Raw genomic sequence first — 22,571 nt, forward strand, 5'->3', positions numbered from 1 at the left:
TTAATTTAATTGATACAAAGGAATTCATACCTGAAGGGGTATTTATTGTGAGAGAGGAGGAAAGGAAATATATACTAGAAATATATTAGTAAATATGTACGCATATTTACAGTCAGCCTCATAAGTATTCGTACCGTTTATGTCTATTGAAGAAATTTGTCTAAATTAAGTGATAGGTTTGATGTTTTCAAATAAATGTTTCATTATAAACATATATACGTGTAAAGTTTATTCATGTACGTATTTAATTAATTTCTTCAATGGAGATAAAGGGTCTGACTGTATGTTTAAACCAATCTTTAATTTATTCAATTTTATTTAATTTTAAAATTAAAAAAAATTAAACAATGCCCCTCTTTATTACCGCATCACCCAATAAATATTAAAAATATCCTCCATTTGGTTATTACTAGACTGCGGATCTTTATGCAAAATAAAATCTTCGCGAACATGCCTACAAAAATTGAACCTAAATAGGAATTTATTTTATTCTGCAAATATCATAACATGAACTTTACTTTCAATCTTTTTGGTATTCTTGCATACTGTTTGCATTTTGTAGTTTCTTGTACATTCAAATTTCCTATAAATGCATAAAGTTCCGCAGTCTAGTTATTACACACCTTACAATTTTATTGAACACCAAAAATGGTCCAGCTCGAGCAACTTCCCTGCGATACAATCTCCCGAAAAATGTGAAATCATGAATATAACAGCTCTCGTTTTTAGACCACGCGGGTGCCAAACGTGCTAAATTCATCACTCCCCGGAAGGGTTAACGAGATAAGCCTCAAAACGTGGAAGCAATTTTCAGACCAGCCGGAGAAAGTCGTTGGGCGAAGAAGGGAAATCGAGTCGCCGGGAGGGTTAACAGTAGAAAATGCTCCGGAGTCCCTTGGCTGGCTCCCGTGCTCGAAGGGTTAAATAGGGTTGTCCTTCGGCGCGCGGGAGGATGAATGTCCTCTCCGTCCCTGTCCCTCCCTCGTGCTCCATTCGCTTCAACGTCGATGAGCGCGCAAAACCGACAAGTCGTTTCTTTAACGCACGCGAAAGAACTCGGGAGGACGAAGAGAGGCTACGGCAACCGGCAGAAATACTTCATTACGATGAAAGCTTTCCCTCCAACCTTCTCAAGTCTCCTCTTCCCTCCCTTTCTATCTCCTACCTCACACCCACCCCACACCCCCGCCCCTTGTGTGTCTCTGCATCCCTGTTCCCGTGTTTGTACAAGGAATACGTCGACGGATACACCTATATATACGCCGCATCCACCACCTTTTCCTCTTTGTCGACTTTCTTTTCCAACCCCCGTCCGTGTCCCTCCCCCTTTCTTCGTTTTGTCGCCGAGTCTTCCGCGTGTACAAGCGTCTGTGTGTTCGCGCGTGTGGGAGGACGGTGTGCACGTGCACGCGTTTTCTTTTTTTTTTTTTTTTTCGCATTCTAAGGGTGCGTGGCGTTTCTCGTGCGTTTTTACCGGTCGCGACAATAGGCCCGGGTATTTTAGACGATGGGCGAGAAAAAGGAAAGGAAGGACGCGCACGCGAGGGGGAAATTACGACGATCGATGGCGGGACGACTGGATCGTCGTTTCGTCTGGCTGTCCTCGCGATGAGCTCTGAGTAATTGAGTCCGGCGAACGACGAGGGCGGCTCTAGGAAGGATGGCGATACGAACTCGAGCGTTTGGCGGTATGGAGAATTTGTATTTTTTTTGGCGTTGGACAAATGCTTGGGGAGTTTTCGTAGGATGCAGAGGTGCAGAGGTCAAGCACGGTGGGGGTCAGTTACAAGGACTCCACCCTTATCGAGTAACAAGTATTTGTTAGTAAATTTCATTCGTATCTGGTGATTTATTCTTTGGTGAATTTTTGTTATTCCTAAATTCCTTGATCGTTAGGTACACTTAACCGGTGGCTGGTGTAGAAAAGCCAAAATGTGGTTGAGAGGGAAGGGGTTAACACATAATCCTGAGAGGATTGTGGGGTTCATCAAAATTCATCAAAATTCATCAAAATTCATCAAAGAATAAATTACCAGATACAAATGAAATTTACTTGAAAAATAGATACTTTTCACTCGATAAGGGTGTCTCCACTGTGCTTGACGGAAAAGAAAAGAATAATGGCTTCAATTCGGTCATTTTCCTCTGAACAAAAAAGAAAACGATCGCAACACCGTTCCATCGCTAACTCGAAGAACGTTAAATTCGCGCCTTCCGTCGACGTCTGTTCGCATGTTAATTCCGTTTACGGTCGACTCGCATTCGTCACGGAACTTCCAATTGTTTCCGTCGCGAGCGATACAGCATCTCTCCCACCCGTCCCTCGAGCGACACAAAGTTTCCCTTCCTGTCGAAAATTCAATTGAACGCCCAAGGAACGTTCGAAAACGAACAATGCCGACAGAGGGTGGATTTTCGTGGGAGGGGGTGCACGTAATCCCGACGAAAGTGGACATAATCGGGTGTCTAGGACACCGGGAGGGGGTGTGCTCGTCGCGCAAGATTCGCGAAGAAAACAATTCGCGGAGGGCCCCGACACTGCGATCCTATAGAATCGCGGAAACAATGGACGCCGTCGCGACAAAGGAGGGAACACAAAACGCCTGCACACAGGTACACGCGCCGCCACTCTCCCCCTCCTCACTTTCTACCATCCCTCTCTCCTCCCCTCCCCCCCCTCCCCGTGCTCTGTCTCCGCGTGATTAAAAATGATCGTCCCCGAGCAAGCTTTAAGCTCCCTGGGCTTGGAAAGCTCTCCTCCTGCGAGCTGGATGTGCACGCTCCGCGAGCAACTTAGCGCAACTGGAGCAATCTTTCCAAAGTGGAGTGAAAATGTTCCGCGTGAAACGTATCGGGGAGGCGTCGCGTTCTGCAGGATCCATTTTTACTTGGGGGTTGTTTACGGTGTGTTTCCACAGGAGCATGTTCGTTTAACGTCTTCTGCATTTGTCGGTTAGAAAAATTAATAAAGCTCCGATAGGTCAAGTCCAAATTGGTTTAACCTCACCTATTAATCTCTTAACGTAAAACGGACGATAAACATCATTCGTAATACAGCAAATATAGAATGTTCCTTTTATCCAAGGGTTCAACCGCTTCACAGAAAATCTTCCCCTATAAATCACCCGTTCGACTAGCTCGCTCTTGAAAAATGTAAAATGATTTACACACCTAGGTGACTCGAGACGAACCTAAAATAAACATCCATCATCGATTAACGACTCGTTACGACAGAGAGAGAAAAATCGATCGATCGAACAACGGTTCACCCTCTTCTGTTTCTCCTCCTTGTCGATGATCTCTTTCCTCTTTCTTCGCGGTGGCGAAATAATTTATGACTCGTCAGAAACGTTGCACGGTATAAATTAGCGCCTCGAGCAACGTTATCTAGATGATAGGTCTACGCGGTTGGCGTTGCTGACGGGAAACAATAGGCTGCTTATCGGCCTTGACGATCTATTATTCCACGTGAAAGACTGTTGGTTGTATTAATGAGCCGTGCACATTGCAGATTAATAGGTCGCGTTATTATACGCGCAACATAGTAATTTATTTTTGGCGCACAAAGAATCTAATTCGAACAAGTTGCCTGTCTTGCGCCTGTAAATGGTTCGGGCAGAAACGGCATTGCGCGATGTAATTGTCAGCCGTCTTTTGAGAGAAATATGCAGATCATACGTCGCGTTAAATCATCTGTGTTCTCGTTGTCGAGGGACGTGTGTTGTAAGCTTTTGTAGCCGGAGTAAAAATACGTTTCTCTTTAATTAATTGACTCGTCCGATGAGTCTTTCTTTTCATCCACGTTTCGAATATGTAGTTGATTTTTTAAATTGAGCATGGACGGAATAGTACATGGATAATTTGGCAAGAATACAATAGATACTCTTTTCGAGTAATACAAGGAGGAACGAAAGAAGAGGAATTGTTTGAAAATTATTTCCTAACCAGCATTTCCTTTTTTAAAAGTGCTTGTCTGTGAAATATTTTTCGAACTGAAGTTTCTCTCATAAAAATTCTGTTCGAAGCAGCAGGATATTCATTGAACAGAATGATAGAAACAGATGAAGCTAGAACTATCATGAATATATAATATTATAGATGATGATACTTACAAGGAAAACTTTTTAGACCGAAAAATAAGGTATACGTATGTTTTTACTTTAGCTGAAACTTTAGGGGGTCGTTTCAACTCTTAAATATGAAAACGGGCCAATATAAAAAAAATACGTATATCTTATTTTTCGGTCCTTTCAAACATATCCAAAAATCCAAACAATCGGAGGCGGACACCTAAAAAGCTTTCCTTTAGAATATCAATGCACTAAACGTGAATTGTATCAAACGATCACATTTCTTTGAACTTATCACAAATAGAATACCGTTCTTTAGAATAATGATTCTAGGGTCTTATAAAAAATAGGTCTAATAAAAAATCGTTTCCATTTCTGGAAGACCCGGATGCTTCCAAATTTGTCGACCTCTTGCAGAGCACGTATTGACCAGTGGAAAGCGAGGTTACAATGGCAGAGCCCCTAGTTATGAGCCCCATAAAATGTCCTTCCAAGACCTTCTGCTAGTTAACACGTGCCTGCAGGACTCAACAGTTGGACCATTTCCCGAGGGCCATCCGATGGAAACAGATTTCTCTTCCAGGACGGAACAGAAGATCGAAGGACACCTACTTTGTCGAGAAATTCGTGCAAGAATCAAAGATTTAAAAAGTCACCTTCGGCCGCTGTTAAACGTCAAAAAGCAAGAATGACGAGTTCGCTCGGCACGCTATAGAGAGTTAGAATAGAGGAGGCACGTCTGTCGTGATTTACAGGGGTGGTTGTTTCCCTCGGATCGGTTGAAAAACCCGAGGAAACGCGCAAGGGGGACGGATATTCGCGCGTTCCCTCGACAACGAAGGCACGCGAGCTACAAACGCAAACAACCGTAGACAGGAGGGGCAAAAAAGAACGAGAAGACGAGTAAAACAGTGGCCGGGTAGTAGCGGCGGTAGTAGCCTAGTTTTCCCCCCGCGACAATGAGGACGGGTAAAAAGGAGTGGAACGAGGGAAGAAAGGAGCCGGTGGGTTGGTAGCAGTGGACTAAATAATGCCGGGTTGCCTTCAGAAATAGCAATGCCAGAGCAATAGCGCGCGTCGGTGGTGTGGTAAGAGCCGCGCTAGCAATGGCTCCGTCGCCATGGCTGTCCTCTCCGACCACCCCCTCCCGCTACTGGTTCCTCTTCCTCGGCTTCGTTTCTCTCCTTCGACCCCCGTCCATTAATTAACAGGCTTTGTACTTTTAAACGATGTTAAATAAACGGCATTGTTCGCCAGCGAAAGGACTGAAAAGCAGGCGCCATTGTGCTTTAAGCTTGGTCCTCATCGTCGTCGTCGTCGTTGACGTCGTAGTCGTCGTCGTGGGTCCCCTCCGAAAGCACGGAAAGAGAAAGAAGGAGTACTGGCCGAGAATACCTACCTACTAATACCGCCGGTGCCGGGAAGCCTTTGTTCTAAACAAATACGCCGACTCCACCCCCGTCCAACCCTGTTCGTCGCCTCTCCACACCACCGCCCCCCTTCCAACCGGTCCCTTGTTCGTTCGTGGCACCTGCCTTTTAGACGGGAAAACGTGTATCGATTGGGATAGGCTATAATGTAAACAGCGGAGAAGGAAACCCCTTTCGTCGGCGATGCATGTGCGTCGGAACGTCCTCGAGGATCGATCGAATTCGTGGCGAGTAGCTACGATGTCTAAGATCGGGGAGGAGTGATCCTCGAGGTTCTTAAGAATAGTGGCGAGGAGGGCTCTGTCCGAGATCCGAGGCTGTTGGTCGAGGATTCTCGGCGAAGTTTGGATTGGAAAGCTAGATGTCGATTTTATTCCTCAGGGACTGTAGCTGTGACTAATCGTGACTGCAAAATGAGAGATAAAATAGAGGCAAAGTATCTTTTTAATTATATCTCAGCCAGCTAAAATATTTTGTTTTATTCACAAGCTCGTATGGCTCGAACACTTTACCTAACATTTCACCGTGAAGCCATTCCCGTCCGATTAATTTCAACATTTGAGCCGTTGAAACAAACCAATTAACTCCACCGGTCACATAGAAATTGCAGTATTACTGACGATTATTTTTTGGCTACTCTATCTTATGAATTTTATGTACCGTTTAATGAAAGCTACATCTATATTTATGCATTCTACAATATTTATTTGAATTCATGTTATAAAGGGAATTTTAAAAAATGTTTTATGGAGACCATCGATTTGTGCAATGAGCGGCTTTCTTACCTTTCATCCGTCACGCGAAATTTTGTGCTCGAATCAGGATTTCGCCCATCTTCGTCCGGAATCTGCGCTTTCCATATTCTCCGAACGTATTGGAAACGCTCCGCACAGGGATTAAGAATGGTCCGACACCAGTCGCTGGACTCGAATGCGTTATCAGCGCTCCGCATTGTCCCGGAAGACAAACATCTCGGATTCCACGTTTCCTCTCTTTCCTTCCGGTTCTCTCTCGTTCCACGAAGTTCATTGTGAATCACCACGTGTTCGTATTGTTTAGCCCGCTCTCGCCATTCTTCCCCGTCTTTCTCTGTGTGTGCTCCACTATAGACGAAGCAACTCTTTTCATTGTTGTTGGCTGCTGTCAGCAACAATAACGAGGAGAGTAAAAGATCCATCGGGCAACGTGAATCCCATCCTCTCTCCACCTCGTATCTGCACCGGTGCGCCTCGAATTTCCGGTAGTGTATCTCCGCTCTGTATCGAGAACTTTCATCCCCCTTGAGCGATTCCTCCGGCATGGCCGTTGTGTGTCCGCTGGAACGTGCTCGTTCTTGATATTACTGTCGCGCGCCTCTCCTTGGCCTGATTCCTTTTTTTTCCTCTCCTTTGGGGAACTCGCGTTCCCTGTTCAATTTTAACTGAATATTTTTTGGAACTCCCGGCCGTGGGGCTTTGAGGTGGGACGGGGTGGTTTCTCGTGGCCTGAAACGTTCGATTTCGGAGCACCGGGAACTTTGGTTGTTACGCAATATTTGCTATTCGGATACGTGCATCGAAGCGTTACGTATCTGACTAAACAGTAACGAGTTCTTAATTATATCGAGCAATACTATTAGGAGGTTGCATTGAAAGCCACTGTTTTTTCGTATTTTTTAAGCATTTATTTTAATAGTAAAGTATATAAAAGTATCAATCGAAATATTTGCCCTCAAAAGCTACTATTTTTTCTTACCTTTCTGGCAAAAGTTGAATTCCGCGACGAAAGAACAGTTTATCTTTCGAGCTTATCCATTTAGCAACCCAATTTCCAACTTCTTCGTAATTACGGAAATGTGTGTCTTCCAAGCCATGTTGACTATTTACGAATACCTGGTAATGTTAGAACTCTTGCGATCTGGCACGTAAAATCGTTTCGAAAATGTCGAATCTTGAACGACTAAGAAATGTATTCATCAAACATTCTCCTTACGAATCAAACGACGTCAGACGACACAAACTTGAAGCCGAGTACAATCAAAACTTTCCCAAGCATTTCTATCACAAATCAAAGCTATCAAATCTCCCCCGATCCAGTAGACAGAATTAAACATCGGTAAACGAAAGGCTTCAAACGCTTCGACACCGATACCCCGATACATATCACCTTAATTTCATTAAACATTCTACGCAATCGTCGTATCTGAGCCATTTAAAAAATTCCAAAACTTTCCGGCAAACATTTTCATCGTGAATCAAACGGCATCCAATCAAACCATAGTTCTTCCAATTCCCCGATTAAGCGAGATCAAACATCGTCGTTCGAAAGACGCCAGGCGTTCCGACACTGGCAACCATTGTTGGCTCGAGTTGGGGGCAACCTCTGCGCCCTTTGTTTCGCGGCTGCAACCGCAGAGGACGGACTTCGCACGGCGTCGGCGTCGTTTCTCGTTTGAACCCCGGGCTCCGTTTCCATGATGCAAGCGCTTCGCGCTTTGTCCGCGCCGCTACAGCTTGCACCCCCGACAACAAGTGGTAATTAATTCTCGGCGAAACAATCGACCTTCTACCGCCGAAGGAACAACGACGACCAAGAGTGGAAAGAGGAGAGAGATGTTGGAGCATTTTGCCGCGAAAACATCGGTTGTTTCGGGGCGAACGACTCCCTTTTCTCTGTCGCGTTCTCCCTTCGTGGCTCTCCCGCTCGTCAAACAGTTTACACGCGAAAATTGGTTGCGAGGAACGCGTCGCCATGCTTGTTTCATTCCTCGTGCCTACTGTCTCGTTTCGCGATTTTCCGTGACAGACCCGAGGTTTGCTTTAGTACTTTCTGGATTTAAATTAAATTGTACTTATTTATTTCGCTGTTTTTATCGTGAGCTATTGTTAAAGAAAAACTTCGACGATATATTCTATTCCAAACTTTGTTTCAATCTCGAATATTTATTAAAAAATTGACCTATTAAACGTGGATGTCCAGGCTACTTAAATTTTGCCAATAATTCCATCGTCAGTAATCATTTTATAGAGATTTCGAAGACGAGATCCCAACATACAAACACGATTTCACGTGGCAGCGAGCAACGCGTTAATGGTGCTTTTTTTTCCCTCCCCATGCAAACCGTGATGACGCGACGAGAACAATCGTCTTGAACGATACAAACAACGAGTCGCTCGATGGGAGTTTCGACGGGAAAATGCAAATGCAATTTTCCGCGCGGACAATCGTCAACGAGTCGGATTTAAATGAGGCGTGATCGCGGGCTCGTCGATAATTCAGCCATAACGGCTGGTTCTGCCGGCGGTGGCACACAACACGGCCGTTTCACCGGGTAAACACAGCGTCCAAATGCCTTTTATACTCATTGATCGGACGCGTTATCCAAGTGCCTATCGTTCGTTTGCAAACTGCTTTATACAGACCGCAAACACGCGAGAGCCACTCGATCGCGACGCGTCCCTATTTCTGTTTTCGCGAATGCCACACTTTTTTTCCATGCCCGGTTTTATCGACGAATAAAAATCGCTCGTTTGGTATTCAGAAATTTATTTATACGGATTAAAATTCGGGATGCTCGATGGGCTGTTTCCAGTGCGTTAAATTGGTCTGTCGGGGTCTCGAGATGTAGTTACTATTTGCTTTATAACCGTGAGTGTCTTTTTCAAAGGTTCTGCGATGATCTGACTATGTTGCTCCTATTTGTCCTAGAGTCATTGTTTCTGGTAGGAACAGTATCGTTAACATTTTTTAGGAATTATTCGAGCCTCAATGGTAAGGTGAAGTGTTTCAGTGTTGCCTATTTTTATACTTTTTGCGAGTCCATTTCAAATTTCTTACCACTTGCATTTCTACCTCTCAGATTCCAGGACCGTTGGAATTTATTACGTATTCTTGGTTAATTACATTACGTAACTGTCCTTAGTATAGTTCTTAAATCTAATTCGTTCGAGAGTATTATGTATGTGCAAATTGCTTTCGTATCCTACATTGATTTAAATAGCGATATCAATTTTGAAGTGGCGATTGTTTCATCTCCGTTTCGAAAGAAAAATGTTAGTTCCATTTTCCTCCGTCGAAAGAGGATCAATTCTGGTATTATATCGGGGGTTAGCGTTGACCCAAGTGGAACCGAAACCCTTCGAAAGTGGGGAGTCTTGAGAGTTCAAACTGTTATAAAAGTTTCCCCGACTGAAACTTCTGTAAGAAAATTTTCACAAGAATTTTGCTCGCGATCGATTCTTCTCCCGTATGTTTCCACAGTTCTCGTTAAAATTCCACTTCCCGGTCGAGTTTCGTCGGGGAAAAATTCCCGAGCCCTCCAAACGAGGCTGAAACTTTTCAACGCTGGAACTTGTTAATTCGCCGATTCTAATTATCGAAATCTATTGTTCCAGGCGCTGAATGGAAGCTTCTCACGGAGGACGAGAAACGGCCGTTCATCGATCAGGCGAAGAGGTTACGGGCGCAGCACATGAAGGAACACCCTGATTACAAATACAGGCCCAGAAGAAAGCCAAAAACCTTGCGGAAGGAGGGCTACCCTTACAGCATTCCGTACCCGAGCGTGCCCATGGATGCGCTTCGTGCTGGTAAGTCGATCTTTTCAAACATAAAAGCTACTACTTTGAAACTTTGACCTATATTATACAGTACTACTGTATAATACTTCTCTCTGTATAATAAGTCTCTAATATTAACGCTCTGGTAAATTAAATAACCGATGCTTTTATCTATAAAGATTGATCGGTATTGGAGTCAAGTAATAGGAGTTATAAGAGAATCTAAAACAAATAAATTTGAATAGAAATATGTAATATTTATATATTAATTAGATAGTGTAATTGTATGGACGATTTAAATTCAGAGTCATGGCAACCTAAATCATAGTTTTACACTACTTTCGATACAGTACATGGAACAGATTTAAGACCTATCGATAAGGGAATAAATCAGTAAGTTTACAAAAATTCTCGCGTGAAGTAATTGTCGGGGACTATTACCTAAAATCTAGGTCTATACCCTACCTATCATTCTATGACTCTCCAAAAGACCCAAGGCTACAGACAAACAAGAATCTTCCTTAACCTACCGTACGTTTCCAACTCGAAACCTGTCCATCGCCACACAGTCAATCGCAAACTAATTTTTCTTATCGATACTCCGTTTCCATCTCCAATTGGACTCCCCCAAGCTCTCCATCCAACGTCTCTCCTGCAATTACCAAAGACTCTCAGCTCTCCTCCGCAATTATCTGTCCCGGTTCGGTCTGCCATTACGATATCGGCGAGACAATGCGATTATGGTAGGAAAAGACAAGGCGGAATCGATCCTTCGCGGATCCAAGAGAACGGCAACGGACTCGAAGGTGTGCTCCGCCAGTTGCGGCCGGAGCACAATAGGGAAAGAACAGTTCGTCTGGTAGGGCTTTGATATTCTTATCTTTTCGGCTCGCGTTTCAGCCGTATTGTTGCCGGCGATGCCCCCCGGGATCCGTGGTCGGAAGTCTTATAATGGCGATTTCTTCGAGGTTCGCCCCCGACTCTCGTTTCCTCTGCCATTTTCTCGAGCGTCTCGTTAATGGTTCGCGCGTTGCCCGTTTCGCGTCAAAGACGCGTTCCCGACGCGCCTTTCTGCCCGCGTACGTTTGCCAGCTATTGTCGGTTATGCACTTGGGCAAACAGTCGCGGACCGAGACGAACACTTGCGTTTGAACTGCGATCATCGATGACCTCACGCTCGCACGGTTTTCCTTGATGGCGCTCTTTCTTCTCGACTTCGTGGGAACGCAGAGCGTGTCTCGTCGCCCGATCGTCGAAAGATTAGGCGGATTTGAACGGTTCCTAGTAGTAAATGATCGCATCGGGGCAAACAATGTGGGATGATACGGGTTTTAACATACTTTCGAGGAGGTGACCTTTGGGGAGTAGAGGTTAAGGTTGAAATGGAGGTTAAACCCTTTGTACTCGAGAGGTGACTCTCAGTCATCACTAAGTTTTCTTCAGGTTTAGTTTCTTTGGAACTCGAAGTGCCAATAAAACGATTGCCGTTGAGGCAAAGATGACCTGATTCTCAAATCTCGAATTAGAGATCTCATTTTCAAAGTCAATATAATCTTAGCATTCGTGGCAATAGAATGCTGAGAAAGCATCTCGAGATGCTGGTAGATACCAAAAAGAAAGGCCTCGAGTGCAAAGGGTTAATACGTTGGAGGTTGTACTTGCAAGTATTTGCGAGTAGGAGATTGTAGTTGATTGTTTGATGATGTGCTTACAACTGGAAATAGAAGCTCGAGAGTACAAAGAATGGGTAAATTAATGCGAACACCTGTGAAACGTATTATACTGTTTTATTAATACGTGCCTGGGCCACAATTTGCCTTTCGTATAGTTTGGATAACCTTCGAGGATAATGTCCTGTGCAACTTTTAAATAGTTTCCAGTGGAATGTTACTTTTCATTCTTCTATGGAAACGTCTAATAATTGTTCACTGTAACTGTTCGCAATGATATGTAAATAAGGTGACTGTACCAGTGAAGTTTGTCTTGGTGCTTCTTGAAACAAGAATGAACTTTTCTAGCTATGTCTATGAATGCATTACGAATATCGAGGCATCTTTGCACTCGAATCATCAACAGAAATTCTGCATGCATTTTAAAGCGAAATATCGCGGCAACTTCGAGATTCAATTTATCACAGATCGATTTACTAAACGCTGGTTCTTCGCAAAGTCTCTTCCTAATTAGTAATATCGCGGCAACTTGTAAATTTATTACTCGTTAAATTTATTACAGTTTAATTCGTTTACCAAACGTTCTTCAGGAAAATATCTACCTAATTAGAAACATTACTCCTTTCGAGTCTTTCGTAAGTGCCACTTCGTTTAAGTCGCTTAAGGGCTGAATTATCTCTATGGTTTTATTCGGAGTAACCTCTTCGATTTATCAATCGATCGACGTCGTTTTATTTGAATTCTGTCGAATGTTTCGGAACGAGTATGGCGCGAGGGGTCTCGTAACTCGTTTTCTCGTCCACGTGAACGCGTTCACGAGCATTTCACGAGCCCTCCGCCGTGATTCTGTAGCATAACCGAACAAAATTATTAATTCCGGCAACGGCGACGGCCCGATTAAAGCCTGAATTTATCTCTTCGCCCACGCGACGCCTCGAAAAGTGATCGGTAATCCTCGATTTATCGCTCGTACTCCGCGTCCACTCTTCTTATCTTTTTACTCCATTCTTCGGGCACTATCATTCCCTCCTTTCCTCGGACTCTTCCCTTTTCTACCCCTTCGCGACATGCTACTTTGTCCCATTAATTCTCTGGAAGCATCCACTCTTTTCGTAAGTAGACATTTTTGAACTTTAAATTCAGATCTGGAACAGGTTCGAGTATTTAATCGCAGTCCGATAGTTTTCGATAAGTGAACTAATCGTTAGTATAAAACTCACCTGTCTTTAACTTATGATAAATACAGTTACTCCAAATCTTTTATTTGAAGTAACAGAATAGAATTAATACATTATCATACAATGTTCAATAATGTACACTTTTGGAATATTATTCCTAATTTTTTCAAGAAACTTTCTTGTCTATCATCTTCATTGATATTTTTCTGTACATTATTTTGAATATCAATAATTTAAACATACTGCATTTTATTTCACTGCATCGTACTTGAAGCAATCAACAATAATGAATATTTATCCCTCCACTCGTATGAAACTCACCTGTCTTTAGCTCATTATAAATATAGTTACTCCAAATTTTTCATTCGAAGTAACAGTACGGAATTAATACATTATCACACAATGTTCAATAATGTACACTTTTGGAATATTATTCCTAAGTTTTTCAAGAAACTTTCTTGTCTATCATTTTCATTGACATTTTTCTGTACATTATTTTGAACGTCAATAATTTACACACACTGCATTTTATTTCACTGCATCGTACTTGAAGCAATCAACAATAATGAATATTTATCCCTCGACTCCAAAGCCAGGAAAATAAGTATCCTTCCTCGCTCCGCTATTTATATATTCTCTATAAATATACCAATTTTTTAAATTCTCGCATTTCATAGTATCTTTGCGAACTGTCTCCAAATGTTTAATGCAGAAGGTGCCATTTGTATTCGAAAATAGTTACAAGAGAATCGGGCTACCGATTCTACTCCCGTCTCTCGTTCTACCTAAACCCTTTTTTGTCCCTGTTTTGGCTCGGCTGTTGGCGAGCACGTCCCCGCACAGTGGCACGCGCATAAGACAAGTGCGTGGGTGACTGGGATAAATTATAAGCTTAGGCTGGAATTTCTGATCGCGGTTTCCGCTCGCACAGATAGCGACTTAAGCGCGTGAGTTAAGGGGAGACGCCATTTCTACTTTTGGTCGGATTTCTACTTTCCTCCTTGTTTGCGTTAAATGCTATCTCTATTTCGAGATACGATTTAGTATTCACCTCTGTAATTCTAGTGATACGTATCCCGAGGAGCCTATTGCTGTTGATAATAATAGCATAAATCAACATAAATTAACTGCGCTATTTGTATGAATTCTATCATCGGAATATTCCAATAAAAGCATAAAACAAGTATGGATGATAATAAGGGTACTGCGTGAAGAAGAGGCCACCCTCTTCCAATAAAAGACACCCTCGTTGATTGCGATTTCTTACCGAATCGATACTTATACTGTTGCGCCGGAGGGGTCGACGGTCGACAATAACTTTGAATATTAATTTACAACGATACCTTATAAACTTTGAAATATAGTAAAGACTTGCATTCGTAAGCAAGTCTGACACCAAACTCTCATTTTAAATATCTCCCGGCTCTTGGCAACCGGAAGAACGGGAACTCGTTTCCACTCGTTCGTAGGAGCGTCTTCATGCCGTCGCAACAATACTATCATTAATTAAAACAACGAACCTGTGCCCTTACGTAACGAGCTTTGTCTCAGTCGTCGATGCTTCGTCGAGTAAAATGAAAAATTAATCCAATTATCGCCCCCTCTTATCGAAATCGCGTGTAAATTTTTCGAATCTTTCGTTCGATCACCTCCAACACAAAAAAAAAAAGAAAACGAGGAATTTATAATCCAAGCCCTCATAGTCACGTGCCTCCGTCGAAGGGCCCAGGGCAAAATCGTAGGCGACCTCGTACGTAACAGCGTCGTGGACTAAGACAATTCGATAAATAATGGGCCACCGACATGTTTATGCTCTCGCGTGCGTAAACCTAATGAATCCTGCCCCCACGAAGCGCTACCCTTCCGCGCCGAAGGGAATTATTCGACGATTTATACGGAGCGCTTCGAGCCCCGATCCCCGAGATACAGACCTGTGTACGCTGACTTTTGACCCGTGTTTTTGAAAATTAACGTCGGAGCCGTCGCGTGACTGCTTCCTTTATATTTTTTTTTTATCGAACCCTAACTTAGTAGATTTTCGCGTGGTTTTGCATTTTTTATCGTTGTTGTTTGACAGGGGCTTCATTGAGATGAAAGTCAGTACGGGGTGGGTTTAATTATTTTTCGTTGATTTAATCGAGGTCCTTTTTTTTTTATCCGATTGCTGCGTAGATGTTCAATAGTCTCTTGCTGTCTTCTATATTTTTTGTAATCAGGATTTATAGGGGACTTCAAAGATTTCGTTGGAGGAGGAAATGTGCGACAATTAATGAATGAAAAAGTTTGTACAATTTAGAGGAACGATTAGAAAATTAAACGAGTAATTTGGTGAGTTAACTAAATCATAAAATTAGAACGGAAATGAAAGAGTACGAATGGATAGCAAGACTGGAACGAATAAAATTACTACGAAAAGAATCTCAAGCGTAGAAATAAAATTTTCAAGAAAAACGGAAAGAGCTGCACGACTTTCTGATTCATCGACTACCCGGTGATCATTCCGCGCGCGCGCACCCCGTCGAACGGTGGAAAAAGTGAACTCCATTTAACCGGAATCTAATCACCGGGAATCTCGATAAATTCGTCGGAATCCAGATACATATTCTGGTCGCGGCGTCGATTTCGCGTGAACTATTTGTTCCCGCGCTGCGACCAAATGGAAATTTCGTGCATCGATTATTCGTTCGCCGCCCTCCGACCCGGGGGCCATTCACGACCATAATTTCGGCGCCATTGTTTCCGCCCTCCCGTTTTTCTTTGACCCGGGAGCGCCGCGGAGAAATTCAAAATTATGTAATCCGGTACGAGACGGGAAACAATGAAAACAATGAGGAGGCTGGAACGTCAAACAAATCTGTGTAAACGGAAAGAGGGAGGGGTGTAGCTCGCGTGTACGCGCCCAATCCATCGAACATCTGTTCATAGCGATTGTGCGAGCCAACTTCGGGACGCACGGGAGATAAGGCGCAATTGACGACGATTTCGCGGATAATTATAGCTGAAATTGGGCTCGAAAGTCGGACGAATCTCTTCCGACTTTTCTTATAAATATGTCTTTTTCTAATTTACCAAGTTTTTCTGGTACGTGCTTTCTAAGATGTAAATTATAAATTCATACGAATGGTGCTTTTACTTATTTTCACTAGGGGACGAGAGTAATTAATTCGATCAATTCGTGCAATTTGATTTTCGGTTAGGTCTGGGTTATGTTATTTATATGTATATCCATCCATGTTGTGTTACAGTCTGTCTCACAAAAGCGTGTCGACTATAATTTTGTAGATATTTATATATTTGTACAAAGTTTTATATGGGTCGAATTTACACTTAAAACATTAATATTCATTTACCTAGTAAGGTCTCCAATATCCCCCATTAGCAATTATAGCTTGGCACCGTCTCGGCATGCTTTCTATTAATTTTTCAGGGTAAGATGCTGGAAACGACCTCCATATCTTTCGAATATAGTGTACAATTGGTCTCATTTTGGTGATACACCTTCCTCTTAGTTTGTACTTCATTATGGAAGTAAAATTTATAAAATTTTGTACAAATATATAAACATTCACAGAAATATAGCCAACACGCTCTTATGAGACAGACTGTGTATATTAACATTCATTTAAATTACTGTAAATCTCGCTCCTTTGAATTACAATTTCATCTCAATGATGAAATTCATCTAATGATAACAAAATTTGTAGGATACTGCCTCCGAATACTATCTCCGAAACAAACTTTACTGTAAAGACCTACTATTGTTACATTATTTTAAATCTATTATCCACATACTACGCTCGTTTTCGTAATTTTCACGGACCTAAGACCACGGAACGCGAGGTTACAAAATCGCACGATTAATAATCGGATGCTCGTGAATTCCTCGTTGTCGGTCGTCATAAATCTCGCCGCCAATCATCCACGACCTTCTTCTTGGACGTTTCTTCGTCACCGTAGAGATTCACGACGCTTCGACAATGGCGGTTCGTTGCTATAGGCATTCTTTTCGCCGCGTTTCCGTCGTTCGGCGACGATGATCGATAAGCATCCGACGCTCTTACACGTCGGAGGAACGCGCGGCTCTCGATATTAATCTCGACGAAAATGCCCGCTTGTTCGGTTAATCATTGGCATTGTCGATCGTCGAAAGGTCGAAATCGAAGATGAAGGAACGATCGATTGCGTTATTGTCGGGATCGCGTTTAGGGAAAACGAACTAGGCTCTCGCGATCGATACGCAGCTGTAGATCTCGTGGGCACCCTTTGCCTGCTTATATGTGTTATTATATATTTTCAAAGGAAGTTTGCAAACGTTTACAAACAGTAGATATACACTTGGCTAGAAGGTTTCTGTACAAATTAAAATTTGATTGGAATTTATTTATTGGAATTCTTTTGGAGTTTATAACTCAACTTACACACATCGCAGATCCTTGGAATATTCAAGTCAGAGAGTATATTTTGCCATGTATGAACTAATGCTGTCCATCTAGAATTTTGGGTCCAGATTAAATTCAAATTTTGACTTCAGTCAGTGTCCGAAGATAGAAACTGAAACCAGTCAAGATAAAAATTGAAAATTCTTAGTGGTTTCGCTCTTGAGTCAGAGATGTGATACCGTAAATTGTGTTACAAATCTTCTACAAATTGCTAGCAGTTGGGACAATTTTTAAGAGCACGACGCTTGAAAAGAATTTTCAACGAACTACCTAAAGACTGTAACAATTGATGCTCGACTGATGCAAAATATTATATTTCTTGTTATCTTCATGTTATTTTAATTATATGTTGCAGGAATGGCTGGCAGTATGGGACAAGCTGGAATGGGTTCCTACTATGGTCCCGCTGCGGCTTATGGTTCTCTTTCCGCAGCAAGCATGGCCGCAGCGGCGGCTGCGGCTGCCCAGCAGTCTGCAGCGGCGATGTCCGCCGGTCTCGGAGCACCTGCTCAGGTGAGTCGACGTTTCTAGTAAATAAATACTTGTTTTCGCGTAACGAGAGCCATTCACGATGCCCGCACCGCTGGCGTCTCGCAATCCTCTCGTTCGAAATTCCTCCGACATTTCCACCCCCACCGGAAATATCGAATCTAAGATTGAGGCTTCTTCTTGAATTTTCTAGACGTTAAATATCGTTCGAATATTCATACCTATAGAAACAAATGGAAATCGAGGAAGAACAAATTAAGAACGAAGAACCAGAGTACCAGAGAACCAAAGCGAGTCGAAAGAAGAAATCGTAGATGTTCATCGGGACAGAGGCCACGTTTCTCAGTTTTCCTTGTCGCGATTAGGCTGACGGCGACGACGCGGAACGATACAGGGGGAATAATAGTTCGAAATATTGCGACAAAGCGGGCAGAGTTGCACGGAATTTTAATTGCGCATTGTTGGCGGAAAGGTCCGTTTCAGTTTGCCTCGCGGCCGGATTCGGCGCACGTTGCGTTTTCTTTCATGGTTTGCACAATTGAAGCGTGGCGGTGCCGTTACGCTGCGAAAAACGAGGAAGTGCCGTGGCACTTTCAGCGATAGATAACGAGGCTTCGAACAACGAGGAACATTCCCCCTTTTTCAGAAGACAATGACTGGAAACGTTAAAGACGTTAGAACAAAGGAAATGGAAAAGGAAGCATGAGTAGAGAGAACGCGTGTTGTCTTTTAAAACTCTGTAGGAGACAACAGGATTTGCTTGTGCCTATGGCAGGGGGGGGGGGGTGCATTATACTTCTTTCTGATTTCTTGAAATTTTAGGTTTTAAAGGTCTACCTAAAAAATGGGAAGTTGAAATGGAGAGCGAATAAATTTTATTTTTTTGCGGTGACTTGAAATTTAATGATTCAAAGGTGTACCTAGAAATCGAGAAATTAAATGTAAGGGGCATGAATTTTATTTCTTTATGATTTCTTGATATTTACAATTTCATAGGTCTATCTAAAAAATGGGAAGTTGAAATGGAAACCAAAGTAAATTTAATTCCTTTGTGGTGTCTTGAAATTTAATGTTTCAAAGGTGTACCTAGAGAATAGGAAATTAAATGTGAAGGGAATGAATTTTATTTCTTTCAAGAATTCTAAAAATTTAATGTTTCAAAAGTGTACCTAAAATATGGGAATTCCTTGTGTGGTGTCCTAAAATGTAATGTCTCAAAGGTGCACCTAGAAAATGGGAAGTCGAAATGCAAACAAAGTAAATTTTCTTTCCTCGTAGTTCCTTGAAATTGGAGCTATCAAAGTTCCAGCTACGAGAAGTTTTTTAACACTCCTCTTCGAAGCTTCTCCAAAATCGCTCATATAACATAGAACCCCATAGTTTCGCGATAAAGCGTCCGCAGTTTCCGTGGAAGGGAATCGAGAAGTAACGATCGCCGAGACGACAATGCACGATTCAATTAGAGAACGAGGTCGGTCCACGCGGAGAAGGGCGGCATCGACGATTGCGATTTGTCAGCCACGAAAAATGCGTGAGACGCGGGCACGCAGGAACGAGCGTTATCGAGATGCCAGCGGAAAAGAGCCACCCACGCGGTTATTTCTTTCGCGTCCCTATTCAGCGGAATTTGACGTCGGGAGACCCGATCGGAGAATCTCGAGATTTATCGCTGCATTCACGCGTCTCTTCGGGATCGCCTCCTCCCCTGACGAAATTTTATTCGCCTTCTTCGCGTGTCCATTTCTTGCTCCAATCTTTGAAACCGGGAAGAATAGCTGCATTAGATAATAGACAGGATTATTCGACATTCATTTGTGTTAAACAATCATTGTCCTTAGGCAGTACGTATTTTCTTACTACTAAGTAAGTACTATTTGGACTGAATGGACTTTGTACGTACGTAATATTTAGTTTGTTACTACGTAATGAATGTATATCCCTTAGAAATCTGATTTTCCAAATTAAATTTTTAAAAATATCAATGTATTTACTATTTGAACAGTTTCGACGGCTGACATTTATTTTTGTAACGTTTGTTCCAAAGAGTGGTAACATACATACAGCCAAATATTAAAAACAAACCAATTGCAAGTGTACAATTCGATTTAAAAGTCCGGTATTAAATTTAAAACTTAGGGTATTCAAAGAATATAATAAATCTAATCTAATAGGAAGAATTATTTGTCGACTTACATATGAGGAAGTAGCATGCATTTGAATCGGAACAAACATTATCTTCAAGGAGTGTGAACATTCCTGTGACGGACCACTTGGTCGCCTCGTGCATACAAGATCCAATTTGTTGTTTCAAATACTTCATACACCGATCATGATACAAAGTAAATAATAGGTTCGTAGACGAATCGAACGAGTCGTTGGATATCGCGGATCGTGATTCGATTCGTGGCGAGGCTCGCGGGCCTAGATCGTCCACGGGGTCCGAATGAAAGCGAGGGAACGACAGGGGGAGAAAAAAAGGGGAGGTAGATCGCTGATGAGAAGCAGCAGGAGTAGCGAGAGAGGATATAGGAAGAGAAAGAAGAGGAGGACGATGCGGAGGACGAGCGTAGGTACGTTTCATTCGTTGTCGCAACAAAGGGGCCCCCGGGTGGCTTCGCAAACAGAAACCGGAGACCGTGGTCTGTGTATGAATTTCCGCAGCTGGGTACGGGAGACAAACAGATAGCTAGTTATTTCTGCATTCAACGGCTGAATGGCCGACGCGTCTGGAACGACGCACCGACGCGATACAGCCCCGACTATTATTGGCGAACCGGCGAGCACGAGCGAAGAATTCCAACGCCGTTTCTGTTATCGTCCCTTGGAACGAAACGGCATCGTCATCGCCGTCGCTGGGGGCCCGTCATTGAAGATATCCGTTTCGGGAGATCCATCGACTCGAGACGATCCGTAAGATTCGGGTACATTCCTTGGATGTCGACTCCGGAAGGAGCTGCAGCTAGAAATTACTTAGAAGTTACAAAGCAGATCCGAGGGAAAGAATGGGCTGCGGTGCCCTGAAATTTGACATTGAATTAGATATTACTGTAGCATTGAATCCTTCATTTATGGTGTTCGGATGTATTAGAGTTTACATTGCAATTAGTGATCAGTCAAATACTCACCGGTTTCCAAAAAATATAAATTTATACTCTCGCCACGCGGTTCGTCGTACAGAGAGATCTTACATACACAATGCGGAAAACAAACAAACGGAAGAAGAAGAAGAAGAAGGAAAACGCCAGTAAATACTCTAATTTGCGTACAGATATGCTATGCTGCCTTCATACCATCTTACGCGCCTTATTTAAATCTGCTATGGCGATTAGGTTACTTAACAGGATAATTTATTTCTTCTCTGTGAATTTTCTGAACTTGTTGAAAATTTACGAACCAGTACTTGATGTTAATCTCTTCAGCCCCATTATTGTATTCACCTGCTAAGGTATCGTATTATGTTCTTACATTCGTGCGAGGAATTTCGATAATCTGTCGAGTTGAATATTTATGTTCGGTGGTTTTCTTTTTGTGGATTTTCGAAATAAGGCGCGAGATTTGTCAAGAGTATGTCTCTTCCACGTTTATCGTTGAAACGACCTGACAAGATACAATTGCAGGATACTCGATGCCCAGGTTGAATGCTATAAATTCTTCGAATAGCAGCTCACGATTATTGTAACCCACAGGTTCATCGAATACGAGATTCGAATAACGTAACAGCTGGCAGAAATATACGGTAGAATAAATTCATATTAAACAACGATTACCCAAATGCATACGATTCGATTTATGGACCATTATTTGATCCGGGTATTACAGCGTTGATGTTTCAAATCCTTCCTTTGGTAGCCACAATCGAACGAATACAAAGGCGCGTTAAAGTAAAATTTGAATAAGATTATCGATTACATACAACAGAATGAACCTGTATCAATCAAGTATTACCTCAAATACACACGAATCGATACAGCACACTCGGCTTTGTTGCTTTAACAGCGAACGTTACCGATTCATTATTCGCCTTAATTCCAACAAACACAAATCCGCTCAAGAATAAAAAAGGATACCTCCATCACCTGTCATCTTCAGAAACGACGAAATGCCAAAAATAATGAACCGAAAAACCCGCGGCTCCGTGGATCGGCCAGCGTCAAATGGATAAAAAGCATCCCAGCTTGCGCCGTTCGTCCATGGCTCGTCAGGCAAGACTTAATTATCGTGCACCAGCACGGTGTCGCCGTTCAAGCGTACAATAACGTCGTACCGTTTCTCTTCTGTTTTCATTCACAAAAGCGCCTATTCTTCTCGCCGTCATGTGTCGTCGGAGACGAAGAGGGGCCCGGGGACAGAAATGCAGAACCACAGCGGAAAGCTGGAGTGACCGAGCGAGAGCGAGAGAGCAGCAGAACGCGAAACGTCTTTTGCTAGGAGCGCACTTTATTTTCCAAATGGCCCCACTCTCCATTGCTGAGCTGGGAATGTTTGCCGGAGCGAGAAAGTCAGCCGAGGACATTGTTGCAACGGCTCGTCAATATTTCACCCACATCGCGTCCTTATGGATCCGACTTGGAGTAATGCCGCCGCGAGAGCGGAGAGTCGATTGAAACGCGGATTTTGTTCTTCGAATTTATGTGCATTCTATCTTCGAAGCCGTTCGGTCGGAGGCAACTTTCGTAGAGAGTAATCTCTGGCGGTGCTTCGGAAAGTTTCGGCAGTAAATTCATGGTCACCGAGAGGCTGAGCAATGGCCGAGGTAG

General features: G+C 42.9%; 1 protein-coding gene across 1 annotated transcript in view; it reads left to right on the plus strand.

Moving 5' to 3' along the window:
* Positions 1-22,571, plus strand: part of LOC128878318 (transcription factor Sox-19b-like) — a 37,249-nt gene that overhangs the window by 9,887 nt on the left and 4,791 nt on the right. Inside the window, exons 3-4 of the mRNA XM_054126433.1 lie at positions 9,874-10,068; positions 17,681-17,838. Of these exons, the coding sequence (XP_053982408.1) occupies positions 9,874-10,068; positions 17,681-17,838 (353 nt within the window). The remainder of the gene's footprint in view (positions 1-9,873; positions 10,069-17,680; positions 17,839-22,571) is intronic.

Source organism: Hylaeus volcanicus, chromosome 6 (assembly GCF_026283585.1).
Source record: "Hylaeus volcanicus isolate JK05 chromosome 6, UHH_iyHylVolc1.0_haploid, whole genome shotgun sequence".
In the NCBI taxonomy this organism is placed as follows: Eukaryota; Metazoa; Arthropoda; class Insecta; order Hymenoptera; family Colletidae; genus Hylaeus; species Hylaeus volcanicus.